Here is an 11,772-nt window from a genome sequence, read left to right on the forward strand (position 1 = left end):
CACTTTCAGGTTCATCAGATGGTCATGAACCTGATCTTCGCTTGCGATGGGCAGTTCTGTCCAGCCCCTGCCATTGTCTTCTGTGACTCCGGGAGTGTGGCTGGAGCCCTTGCCAGTGAAGACTGAAGAAAAATAGTCGTTGAGAACCTCGGCCTTCTCCATATCACTTGTCACCAGCTCCCCTGTTTCCTTTCTGAAGGGGCCCACACCTTCCCTAGTCTTCTTCCTACCATTAATGTACCTAGAGAAATTTTTGCTGTTTCCCTTGATCTCCTTGGCTAGATTTAATTCTAACTGAGCTTCAGCTTTTCTAACCAGGTCTCTTGCTGCTGGGACAGCTTCCTTATATGCCCCCCATTCCAGCTGTCCTTTCTTCCACTCCTTGTAAAGATTCTTTTTGTGTGACCGTGTGTCCAGGAGCTCCTTGTTCGTCCAGGCGGGTCTCCTAGCATTCTTTCCTGCCTTCCTCTTTGTCGGTATAGTTTGCTCCTGGACACGGAGAAGGTGATCCTTGAATACTGACCAGCTGTCCTGGTTTTGGACTGGTTTTGTCCGGTCAAACCTCCACTGAGCTGGTGCCTACCCTGGAGGTGTCTGAACTCTGAATGTTCTCGATCCTAAACTTTGTGGGGTGCCTGAAGTTGTACTTTTTGCCTGCTTAGAAACATCATGGAGCCTAGGTCATGCCAAAACCCTCTTGGATCCGTGACCTAGAAGTCCATCATCACAGCCAGATACCCTGAAAGATAGGTGTTGCCCTTCTTAGCATTTTGGTGCTGAAATTCCTCCTTGGACCTTTGCGTAGAAGCTTGTTCTTTCCAAGAATCTTCATTAATGGTAGCAGTTCATGGAACCGAGAAGGTTTTGTCTTGTGGTATGAGCTAACTCTGTTGCAGGTACAAGGTGGAATTCTGCTTTTAATGACAGCAAAGCTGTCGCCTGCGCAGGGCGACCTGCATAGTTGAACAGCCTAAAAGTTTAACTCATTCATTGGCCAGTGACTAAATCGGTCCCAGAAACACAACAGGTGATAATTGCAGGCTGAACGTAACTGTAGCTGAATTGTATTTCGTATTATTTAGTATGGCTCTTTCACCCCATTCAGTCCTCGGCGACGTGAGTATTTATTTGAAGATAAAAGAAAATCAAAGGAGTTTGGGCACCTTGGTTTATTCTTTTCTTGTAAGAACAGAACAACAGTTTTTTAAGACGCCTAGGTGTGCTCTTGGGTGCTGCTGTTTGTAATGCATGAGTAGCACTTCTGACACTGGGAGAACTCTTTTTCCGGTTGGCTTATCAGGTTGCTCAGCTCCTATCACGTTAGCTCATCCGCTTCCCCTGTTTTCGAGTACACCGCAGTGCTGATTTTCTTTGCCCTCCCCAACAAGCTGCTTAAGTGCCGGCTGGACAACCCTTTTGTGGAAATAAGTCACCAAAGGTGCTGAGTGTATGCGTTACAAGGCACCTCCTTGCTATTAAAATACGCCATTTTGTTCTGCTCCCTGGCTTAATACTTCCTTGTTTTATCCTATACCCGACTTTCTTGTGTGCAGACAAGATCAGTATGTGATCTTTGATGTTTTTTACCCCCATTTCCCTACTTTCCAAATCCGGTTTGCTTTGCAGGGAGGATGGAGAAAGCTGATTTCACCTAGGAGGTAGTTAACTCTTGTATCTTAAGCCAGATCTGGTTTTGAGAGTAAATTTTTATCATCCTAGCCATGAATAAGCGTATATGTATTACTTCTTTGTACTAAAGGAGGACAAAATCAACGCTGTAGTCGTAAGGTGCAGGAATGCAGATGGTTCACAAAATCTTACTGGAATTATAAACTGTACAAAGACTTGCCAGATCTTAACTACAAAAAAAACCACCCTAGCTTTGATGTGTGCTCAAATAAAAGCCCGTGTTCGTTGTCGTATGTAGTATTTTTCTGTGCTAGCAGACGTGTTTTGTCTATCTGGACTTGCTTATGTGAATGCGTGCTCTTACTCTGAATGACAGATGCAGTTGCAGAAGGCTTAATTGATTGTCTGGAATGGGTTTATAGGTTGGTTGGGTTTTTTTGTGCCTTTCAGTCAATTAATCGTCTATATTCTTCAGCTCCAGAATATTGGTGTTCGATCGCATATTTTGAAATGGACGTGCAAGTTGGGGAAACATTTAAGGTCCCTTCAAGCTGTCCAATTGTTACTGTTGATGGATACGTGGATCCTTCTGGAGGAGACCGTTTTTGCCTGGGCCAGCTTTCCAACGTGCATAGAACAGAAGCCATTGAGAGAGCAAGGTATTCCGCAGATCCCAAAAGCTCCAGCCGGCCGTGGTATTTCATAATATTTTGTTTTGCCTTCCCTGCGTGCCTCCCTTTTGAAATGACCAGTAGGGTACGTTTCTTTTGACTGAATTAACTACAGCAGAGTGTATCTTTCTAGGCCGCTGCTGTAGCGCGTTCAAACTGCGTGACAAAGACCTTCAGTGCTTTGCAACAGCGCATTGCTTTTCCTTGCTTTCACAGCCTGTGCCTTCGAGGATAAAATTAGCAGCTCGTGCCATTATGTATGCGAGCTGAATATTAGCTCTCCACACCACGGAGGGATGTGAGAATAACTGCAATATATAGATTTGTCGAAGGAGCAGAGGAAGATTGATAGAGAGCTAGTTGGGTTTTCATTCATTCTCACCATGCGTGTGCCAGGCTTTGATGTGGAAGCGTAGAGAACCGAAGCAATCTCAGAACTCTTTTTTTTTTTTCCTTCCTCGAAACGGAAAGGAATAAAATGATCCCACGTCTTCAGAAATGTTGCGTTGTGACAATCGAAAGGGGAGATTGCTGTAACGTGATCCAAACGAACGTGCAGTTCTGCATTAAAATGTGGCTCTGTGGATGTACTTGAGTGACTTCTCTGTACTACAACACTTGGGGGATTTTTAGGCTTCCGAGCAGAACTGAATGCGTTTGTATTGTCAGGGAGTGTGCTAGTTGCTGCTCAGATATCATTGCTTCTGCATTCTGTGTTTCCCGTAGATCTTTACATGGTATTACGGATGTTTTTTGACTTTACAGATTTTATGTCACTATATACTAACTTATACCTAAGATAATAAATACCATTTCAAGCCTTTGTATGAATAGAGTGTAAATTAAGGTATCGGAGACGACTGAGAGCTGGAGAATTAATTGTTTATGGTTTATTTAGGAAAGGTCTGATTTATACTATGCATACGTAGGTGCATTGGAATTGTTTTTCTTTCTCAGGTTGCACATAGGTAAAGGGGTGCAGCTGGAGTGCAAAGGAGAAGGTGACGTGTGGGTCAGATGCCTCAGTGACCACGCGGTCTTCGTTCAGAGTTACTACCTGGATAGAGAAGCAGGGCGCGCGCCAGGGGATGCCGTTCACAAGATTTACCCAAGTGCATATATAAAGGTTGGTTTGATGTTCCTAGATGAAAATTGTGGGGTGGGGGGAGACAGCTTCCCTAATGTTTACAAGAACCAAATGTATGCTATGAGACACAGAAATAAATTGCTTTTGATTATCCTTTAAAAAGCCTAAAACTTTTCCGTTTGACAAGTCACTTAAGATGACTTTTTAAAATCACTCTAAAGTGGAAATAACATCTAGATACTATGAAAGTAACTGATCTTGTATTTTGTCACAAACAATCTTGATAGCAGTTTTTAGTATTTTTAGCCTTACAGTTTTATATTAACTGCTACTAAAATTTTTAGCCTAGGTTATCTGTTTCTTTACTCTCTCCAAAACAAAAACAGTCGGGAAAGTATGTACAAAAGCAGACGTGTAAAGCGTACGTTAACGTGTTACGAACATGAAGTGATCCAGAGATCACAGAAAGTTGCATGATTTTCAGGAGATTCTTACTTGGACATGCCTCTGCCAGACTTGAAACTTAATTTAGGACAAGTCACAGTTCTAAAAGTTCATTCTTGAATTTGAGATAAACTGCTCGAAGTTTGCAGTGATTTTTGGTGTTTTTTGGTTTTTTGGGGTTTTTTTAATCCTTGGTTTTGCAGGCAGGTTGTTTAATGAAGGTGAAAGAAACGCCACTGGCCTCTGTGTACGAGCTTTCTAGTTTGAGAACAGAGTTTCCTCTATACATTAGTGCCGAGCCTAATCACAAAGAGATAAAATGCCACCAACCTGAAACCTGCCTGCTGAAACTTCATCAATTATTGGTGTTTCTTTTAAATAGACTAACACATAGCAGTAAAGAAGCGAAGAAGAACAAAGTCTGACAAAGTTAAGCAGGACGTGTTGGCTTCCGTTTTTATTTATATGCCCGTTTTCTGGAAACCTGGGGATTTAACTAAAACGTCAGGATTTGTTCAGCCTGTAGCATCGTTCAGGCTTTGATCCTGCCTTCAGTTCCCCCCAGGCTTTAGCCTGTTCAGCTCAGCCAGGTTCTGGTATGGCCAGTAACATGATACGAGAAGAGCCTCTAAGAATCCGCGTTGATGGATTATTTCTGTTAGAAATTAAACTAGTCAGGGAAGGTTGTCTTTTACCCAAGTGTGCGGTGAGACTGCGGAAGTTGCTTTGGGAGAGCAGAGGTATCCAGATTATTGGGGATGGGAGTTGAGGAATTCCTTCGTTGGTGTCGGTAAGTCTTCAGGAGTTTGATATTTATTTATTTTTTTTCAAAGGTGTTTGATTTACGCCAATGTCATCGTCAGATGCAACAGCAGGCTGCCACTGCCCAAGCTGCTGCTGCTGCTCAAGCTGCAGCGGTAGCCGGCAACATCCCTGGACCAGGATCAGTAGGTGGAATAGCCCCAGCCATTAGTAAGTACATTAACGGCTTCATCTCCTTTTTTCCTTTCTTGAAAACGAGTAACACGGCCCTCCCTAACAGCACCCCCCCATCCACCCACTGCCCCTCCAACAGCACAAATGAGCCTGGGACCAAGGCAGCAGGATTGGGGTTAAGTGGGGCTGGGGTGGCATCGTGGTAAGTCCGTATCCATTCACTTTGTACCTGCTCCGCACGCCAGTTCGCGCTCTGTGCTCTTCGGGGGATATCGGATATGCAGTACGACAGAAAACGTTTATATTCAAGGTCAAATAGCATAACCCTGTAACTTGAAACAGAGATACCTTTGTCCGCTTCGACCCAAGCTTGAAAAATGATCTTTGAGATCTAAGATTATGTTTTGTTACTCAGAACAATGGGGATGACTGCGCGACAAAGTCCTTGACTAGGTTTATGGAAACTAAATATTAAGATTCTTGAGAAGAGGAAGAAGGGAGCGTGAGGGTCTTTTTCTTTCTTTTTCTTTTTTTTTAAAAAAAGTTATTCTGGGCTGTAGTTTTCTTCGTTGCTAAATTCTAGATCCTTGAAATTATCCCTAAGCACTTTTAAAAGTGTAAGTACTTACATGTCTCAGACTGCTTTGTGTGCCATAGTGTTTTCTGGATTCCTTGCGCTGCCAAATGGCTCTTTCCAGCTGTCCCATAAATCACTGAAGGCATTTTGGGGAATGTGTTTAGCTTCTGTCTTAGCCGTACTTGTGATATGAAGTTTGCCAGCTGTATTCATCTTTTTATTTTATTAGATGTAAGTAGTGTAATCTCTTAACCCAGCTTCCTGCAGGTGATCAGTCTCGAGTTCTTGTGCTGAAAACGCATTTGGCAGCACATGAAAAAAGCGTTTGGCAAACCTCAAGAATAAGTGTTTTTTACCCAATTTCCTAAATAAGGTTTACAGGCGTTGTATTGCGTAAGGCATTAGGTTTCGTCATGTCTGCTTCATTATGAGGAATTTTATATTTCAACACCCGTTCAAGATTGCAGAATGATGGGGGAAAAAAAATATTAATTGGAAGAAATGCAAACTAATTGCTGCGTTCGTTATAGCAGAGATCTAGAAATACAGATTGGCCTTGGCTGTGGTGAGAGGGTACGTGAAGCCAGAGCCGGGTGAACAGGAATGGCTAAACAGACGGATGATAAAAGAGCATGTCTGTGAACACTTACTCGAAACCTCTCCTGTTTAGGTTTGTCAGCTGCTGCTGGAATCGGTGTAGATGACCTTCGCCGCTTATGCATACTCAGGATGAGTTTTGTAAAAGGTTGGGGACCTGATTACCCAAGACAGAGCATCAAAGAGACGCCGTGCTGGATTGAAATTCACTTACACCGTGCCCTCCAGCTCCTAGATGAAGTACTTCATACCATGCCTATCGCAGACCCACAACCTTTAGACTGAGATCCCTCTGCTGCACTGCTGTGGGCCGTTATATTGTGAGGATGGTGGATTGTAAAATACAATTCTGTTTATAACCTGAAGATATATTTTACTTTTGTTCTGCTTAATCTTCTAAACCCAGGTTTTAAAAATGTGTTTGCCGCCTTGCTCTTAGCAGAAAGAAGCTGAACATGCAGAATTTGGATTTCGGTTATTTTCAGAACTTAATTGTCATAATACATGGCTCAGGGCTTGAAGTGAAAGGTAAACGCCTTGTAGAGACGACTTTACAGTGTTGGGTTTGTTCCCGTCGAGAAACTTTCCTTCTCTATTTTGGCATCTTGGTGATAAGCCTCACAGGAGCCTTTTGTATGCAGAATATATATTATATATATATTTATATCTGAAAATTCCTTCAAATAGTTATAAGCATTTACCTTATAGCAACTTTAAAATTCCGACTGATTTGTGATGTTCTTTTTAGGGAACAATAGTTAACAGAAGACTTCTTTATTTTGTTGACTATCTTGGTATGATTTTTCCAGATTAAAAGGTAGAAGCTGCCAAAAAGTGAGGGATGAGGCGTACGTTGTTGGCATCGAGTAAAAATAGCGAGGAAAAGAAACGTGGCTTTTCCTTCACTAGTTTTTAAAAAAAAAAAAAAAATCTTAGATTTTTATTTATATAGACACGTGAGTTTTAAAACACTAAAGGAAATGGATACTTTCAGTGCTGGCACTCAATTTAAATATCACATGAAATACCCAGTCTGCAAAGTTGCCACTGAAACTGCGTAATGAGTACCTAATGGCAGGAACGTATTTTTCATAACTACTACTGACTTCTATGATTTTACTCAAGTAAAACTTGGCAGGTATTTTAAAAAAAAGAAGTTGCACGACTCCTTTTTACTTGCGTAATCCCATTCAATCATGTACGATCTCGCATCAGTATTTCGGATCCAGTTTTTGTATCTGTTCACCATTTCCACTCAGGGCAAGATGGCAAACTTGTTTTTATACCTCTTGGTTATTTTAAGCCCTATGCCATCAATGACCGTATCAATTGGCAATGACTTTGTATAGAGAATTTATAGTAGAAAAAAAAAAAAAAAGAATACGAATGTATTGACTGTATGACAGATACAATATGTATGCTTTCTCTCTAGTTAATAGTATAAATAAAATTATGAAAACCCCGATTATTTTTTTTTTTTATAAATTTAGTTTGCTTCTATGATGTAATTCTGCACCTTGAAACCATTGATCTTGAGTGATGGATTACTTCCCTTCGCAAGACCAGCAGCAGCAGCCGATAGCGGGTAGGAACTTTTGTTGGTTTAAACTTGCCAGGAAGCAAGTCCAATTTTTTTTTTACTTTCACTCAATAAAAGCACGTCCGGAGGATCTCTCTTTTTGGCTCTTTGGATGGGGTATGAAGAGGGAGCAGGAATTCCTGATTTTTTTTTTCAGCGTGCGTGCAGGGAGTCGGAGCTTAGTTCAAGAGGCGTAGAAGGACGTAGGCTCCCACTGAAGTTGGGTATCCTGCCACGCTTCCCCGAGCCCACCTGGCAGCACAGTTGTCGTGCTCCACATAAGTAGAAGTCTTGGAAGAGATTATTCGGAAGCTTTTTGCCAAGCTTTTAGCATAGTTTCAGGAACCCGTAGAGGGCTGTGACGCGCAGTGTTTCGGTATCGCTTCCCCCATACACCAAAATTCTTACAGAGAAGTCAGCAGTCGTCGTCTCTGCCTTCGGCGTGGGAGCACAGAAGACGGATGACTTCGGAGCGATGGCCAGAAATGGATGAGTTTGCTCCATATCTTCATTAACAGGGTTGCCTTCTTCAGACTAACTTCTAACGAGATCGCTTCCCCCCCCCCCCCATTACGTGGTAGCTTCTTGATGTTTGGAAAAAAAACGGTGTTTGCTTTTCTCAAGACCTTTAGTTGAAAACCTTTTTTCATTTTCCTTTCTCTCCTAATGATGTAGTTTGTCCGAAAAACAACCTTCAGATTCTTGAGGAACGCTTTTCAGCCGAGGATTCTGACTACGTCCTCCGAGAAGCTTATTAACCAGTGGCTCGGTTCTGCTTCATCCGCAACAGGAAACTTGATTTGGGGGGAAAAAATGAAAAGCCCGACCGCATGTTCTTCTTGTCAGCCTCCCTTTTGAATTGTCTGCCCCGCTTTTACTTCGCGCCGCCTCGACTTTTGGAAAGCGCGTAGCCTTGTGATTAATTAATTACTTATAACAGACTTCATTTGATTAGGAGTCCCTGAATTCAGTCCGTATTTACCTTTGTGGTTTTGCGAGGTGCTTATCTTGGTGAGTGACTGATCTGCACGCGGCTACTTCCCAGAAACCAGGTGCTTAACGTTTTGATTGTGCCAAACTTTGATAAAATAATGAAAGATTGCTTCCGCCTGTCGGTGTTCTTGCCTGTATTACAGTCTTGAAAGAATTCAGCTGTTAAGGCTAAATTTTTTGGTAGACGTTTTGCAAGTCTCCTTAAGGGAACGGTACCCACAGTGTAGTGTTTAGATGGCCCACAATGGCCAGAATAGAACAACAAAATAATGTCAGCGGGGTTTATCAGAACCAAGGAATCACAGGCGCGTGATTCAAGTCTGAACGTCGTGGGAGGCAGGAAAAACACCAAAATGGCATTCGCCTTATCCGCAGGGCAGTCACCAATAAGAGGCGATCCTAACTGTTAAAGGGCAAAACGAGAGAATCTCATCCTTAGTGTTTAATATGCCTTTAACTTAATTTTTGTACTCTTATTTCTTGTGACGAGGCGTAAGAGGCGGCGCATAATGGATTGGAAACCTTTCGGTGGCGGCACGTGGAATCTTTGACAGTCTCATGTTTATGGCTTTTTTTTTTTTTCTGAGATTCAGCAACGAGCTGTGGCGACTTGACAGCCGTGACCGTCCCCGTACGCGCTGCAGGCACCGTGTCAAGGATGCCAGAATCCCGTCTCCTCCTCGTCTCCGAATGTCTCAAATTCACTGAATTCAACAAGTTTTATGTTTGTTTGTTTTTTGGTTTTTTTTTTCTACCTAGCAATCTCTTGCTTGCGATCCTGTTCCCGTATCTGCTCTGCGTAGTTCTTTCCATTAAGTTAATTACGCCTGTGTTTCTCGCCCTTAATTATGCGCTCCTCAAAACCAGCATTGTGCTGGAGGACTTTGTCATTTCACTGGGTGTACTGGAGAGCTGGGATTAGCACCGGAAGGTTTAGCCGGCTTTAGCCGCGTTCTTGTTCGTTTCGAAAGCGAGGGCATTTAAAGTTAAATGCGGTAGAGGTGTAGGAGAGGAAACCTTTTGGCTGGTTTAGAAATCCCTTAAAACAATTTGAACGGGAATCCCTCGGAAGCAGCCATAACGTGGTGCTGGTTGGAAACGGTTTTCCTTACATCGCTTTTCTGGGCTGGATAAGAGTGACGTGTTCAGGGACCTGGACTGTGATATAAATCACTTCCTTGATGGCTCCGATGGACTGAAGACCCGGGAAGTTGCTCTGGCTGCTTTACGGAGAGGGACCTGAAGCGCGAAGGAGACGACGGGCTCCCCCAGTCACCAGGCGGGTCTGTAGCAGCAGTGGTCCTCCAACCTGTGTCCAACTCCTGTGCCTTACCTTGTCGACCATCTTACTTCTTGTGACACTTCCAAAGACGACAGCGTCCTCTCTGCGTAGCTCAGGAACGACTGCCTCAATTCTTTTACTGGGAACCATTAAAAAATTCCTATGCCAGTGTATAGAGGGGGGGGCTCCTGCCTCTGACCCCTTCCAGTGTTTACGTCTTGATGGTGGTCTTTATTGAGACATCTTTAATCTCTTCTTGGAAGAGTAAGCGCTTTAGAAAGGACTGTCTCCTCGCTTTGCTGTTGTGCTCTGCTACGCAGAGTGACTGGGATCGCTGGTCGCTTCTTTAATGCGACCAATTAAAGACAGCCAGATGGGTCTTCCTCTAAGTGGGATTCAGACTTCATTTAAGAAATCCTCTTTCCTCCCTCCTCTTCTCCTTCCAGGCCCCATGCCACGTAACATCTGCTCTATGAAATTACCAGGTGCTTAGTTGTCAGCTATTGGTAAGGACACAATTTTCGAGAGGTTACTTTCTCTTATTTTTGTTCAAAGTGATGGTCTTGCCTGGTCCTGCTGGTAACAACGGTGTTTCCGTGACTGGTAAGGGGTTTTTGAGGACCGTGGGGCTGTTCTTAGGACCGAGTTGCCTGTCGTAGGGCATTGGCGATATTGATGAGCGCCAAGCTGGTTGCTTCTACCCATGGTGCGGGTAGTCGGCATTTTGGTCCTGGGCAGGGAGAAGAAACCAATGGAAAGCACTTCTCCACCGGTCGTGTTGGAGCTGGATGTTGAGTGGTGGTGTCGCCCACCTCCAAAACGCTCTCCTTGATGGCGTGTTTCTGAAAACGATGTGGGAGGTGCCACCGTGCCGAGTCACAGGATGCTGCTGAGGTCCCCAAGGACCGACTGGACTCACTTGGTGAGACCTGGTGGAAAGCGGAACCTCTGTCCACAAAAATCTCCGGAGGTTTTGGCACTGCTGGCTGCTGTTGTGCCTTGTGAGTGATACATTGCTCCTAAATTTCCAGGACTGAATTCTTTCAAGCTCACCGAGATCACCTTAGCGCTTTCGTGCTCCAGTACCTTTTTCTGTGTCTTTTTGGTGAAGTTTGGTAGCACTACTAAGTTGTGATTCAGCTGGATTGCGAGCTGCGACCTACCCGTAACCCAAAACTCACCGTGAGAGGGTTTTTTGAGCATGAAAGCCTAGTTCAGCGTTTCTTCTTTTAGCCATTGCCTTTTGATAAGCGGTCAACAGAATTCCCAGTAGTTCCTTTGTAGCTTACTGTATGTTTTTCATTAGACCTAGTTTGTGGATAATATACTGTAGTTAACTTTCCTGAAATTCTGTAACAGAGTATGTTTTTGATTAAAAAAGGTAAAGATTCAAGTCTTTTGGCTTCTTTATTTCGTTCCGGGCAGAGCTTTCGCCCTGGTTCTGGCTGAAAAACTTCTAGCCGCAATTTTGAACGGCGTGGTGGCGGGGAGAGCTCTGCGGGGCAGGGCTGCCGTTTCGGAGGGTCCTCTTCTGCCAGTCCCGTGGCTCAGACGCTTGGGTGCAACCAGCAGCGAACCCAAAGCCAAGTGCAGTGTCCAACGTGGCAAGGCTCTCTGGGCAGCTGAAGGCCTGAGGGCGGTGAGCCCCTGGCCCAGGTTGCCCAGAGAAGCTGTGGCTGCCCCATCCCTGGAGGGGTTCAAGGCCAGGTTGGCCGGGGCTTGGAGCAACCTGGGCTGGTGGGAGGTGTCCCTGCCCAGGGCAGGGGGTGGCACTGGGTGGGCTTTAAGGTCCCTTCCAACCCAAACCATTCCATGATTCTATGATCTCCTAACACCCACCTCAGAACCCCCGAGGTGTCCAGCACCCTACAGCAGCCCCACACCCCTCCAGGGGCACAGCCATGGCCCTGCAGCAGCACCCAGGACGGTGGCCTTGTCCCCCTTGGGTCACCCCAGTGCTCCCATGGGAACACAAAC

The 11,772-nt window shown here is 44.4% G+C and overlaps 1 protein-coding gene across 3 annotated transcripts in view; it reads left to right on the plus strand.

Annotated features, from left to right (window-relative positions):
* The window catches only part of SMAD4 (SMAD family member 4), a 30,625-nt gene extending 19,437 nt beyond the window's left edge, over positions 1-11,188 (plus strand). For all 3 annotated transcript variants that reach the window (XM_063321016.1, XM_063321017.1, XM_063321018.1), the window contains 4 exons: positions 2,105-2,288; positions 3,258-3,426; positions 4,665-4,803; positions 6,015-11,188. In XM_063321016.1, coding sequence (XP_063177086.1) covers positions 2,105-2,288; positions 3,258-3,426; positions 4,665-4,803; positions 6,015-6,226 — 704 coding nt within the window. In that variant the 3' untranslated portion in view covers positions 6,227-11,188. The remainder of the gene's footprint in view (positions 1-2,104; positions 2,289-3,257; positions 3,427-4,664; positions 4,804-6,014) is intronic.
* Positions 11,189-11,772: the final 584 nt, after the last annotated feature.

This window comes from Chroicocephalus ridibundus, chromosome Z (assembly GCF_963924245.1).
Source record: "Chroicocephalus ridibundus chromosome Z, bChrRid1.1, whole genome shotgun sequence".
In the NCBI taxonomy this organism is placed as follows: Eukaryota; Metazoa; Chordata; class Aves; order Charadriiformes; family Laridae; genus Chroicocephalus; species Chroicocephalus ridibundus.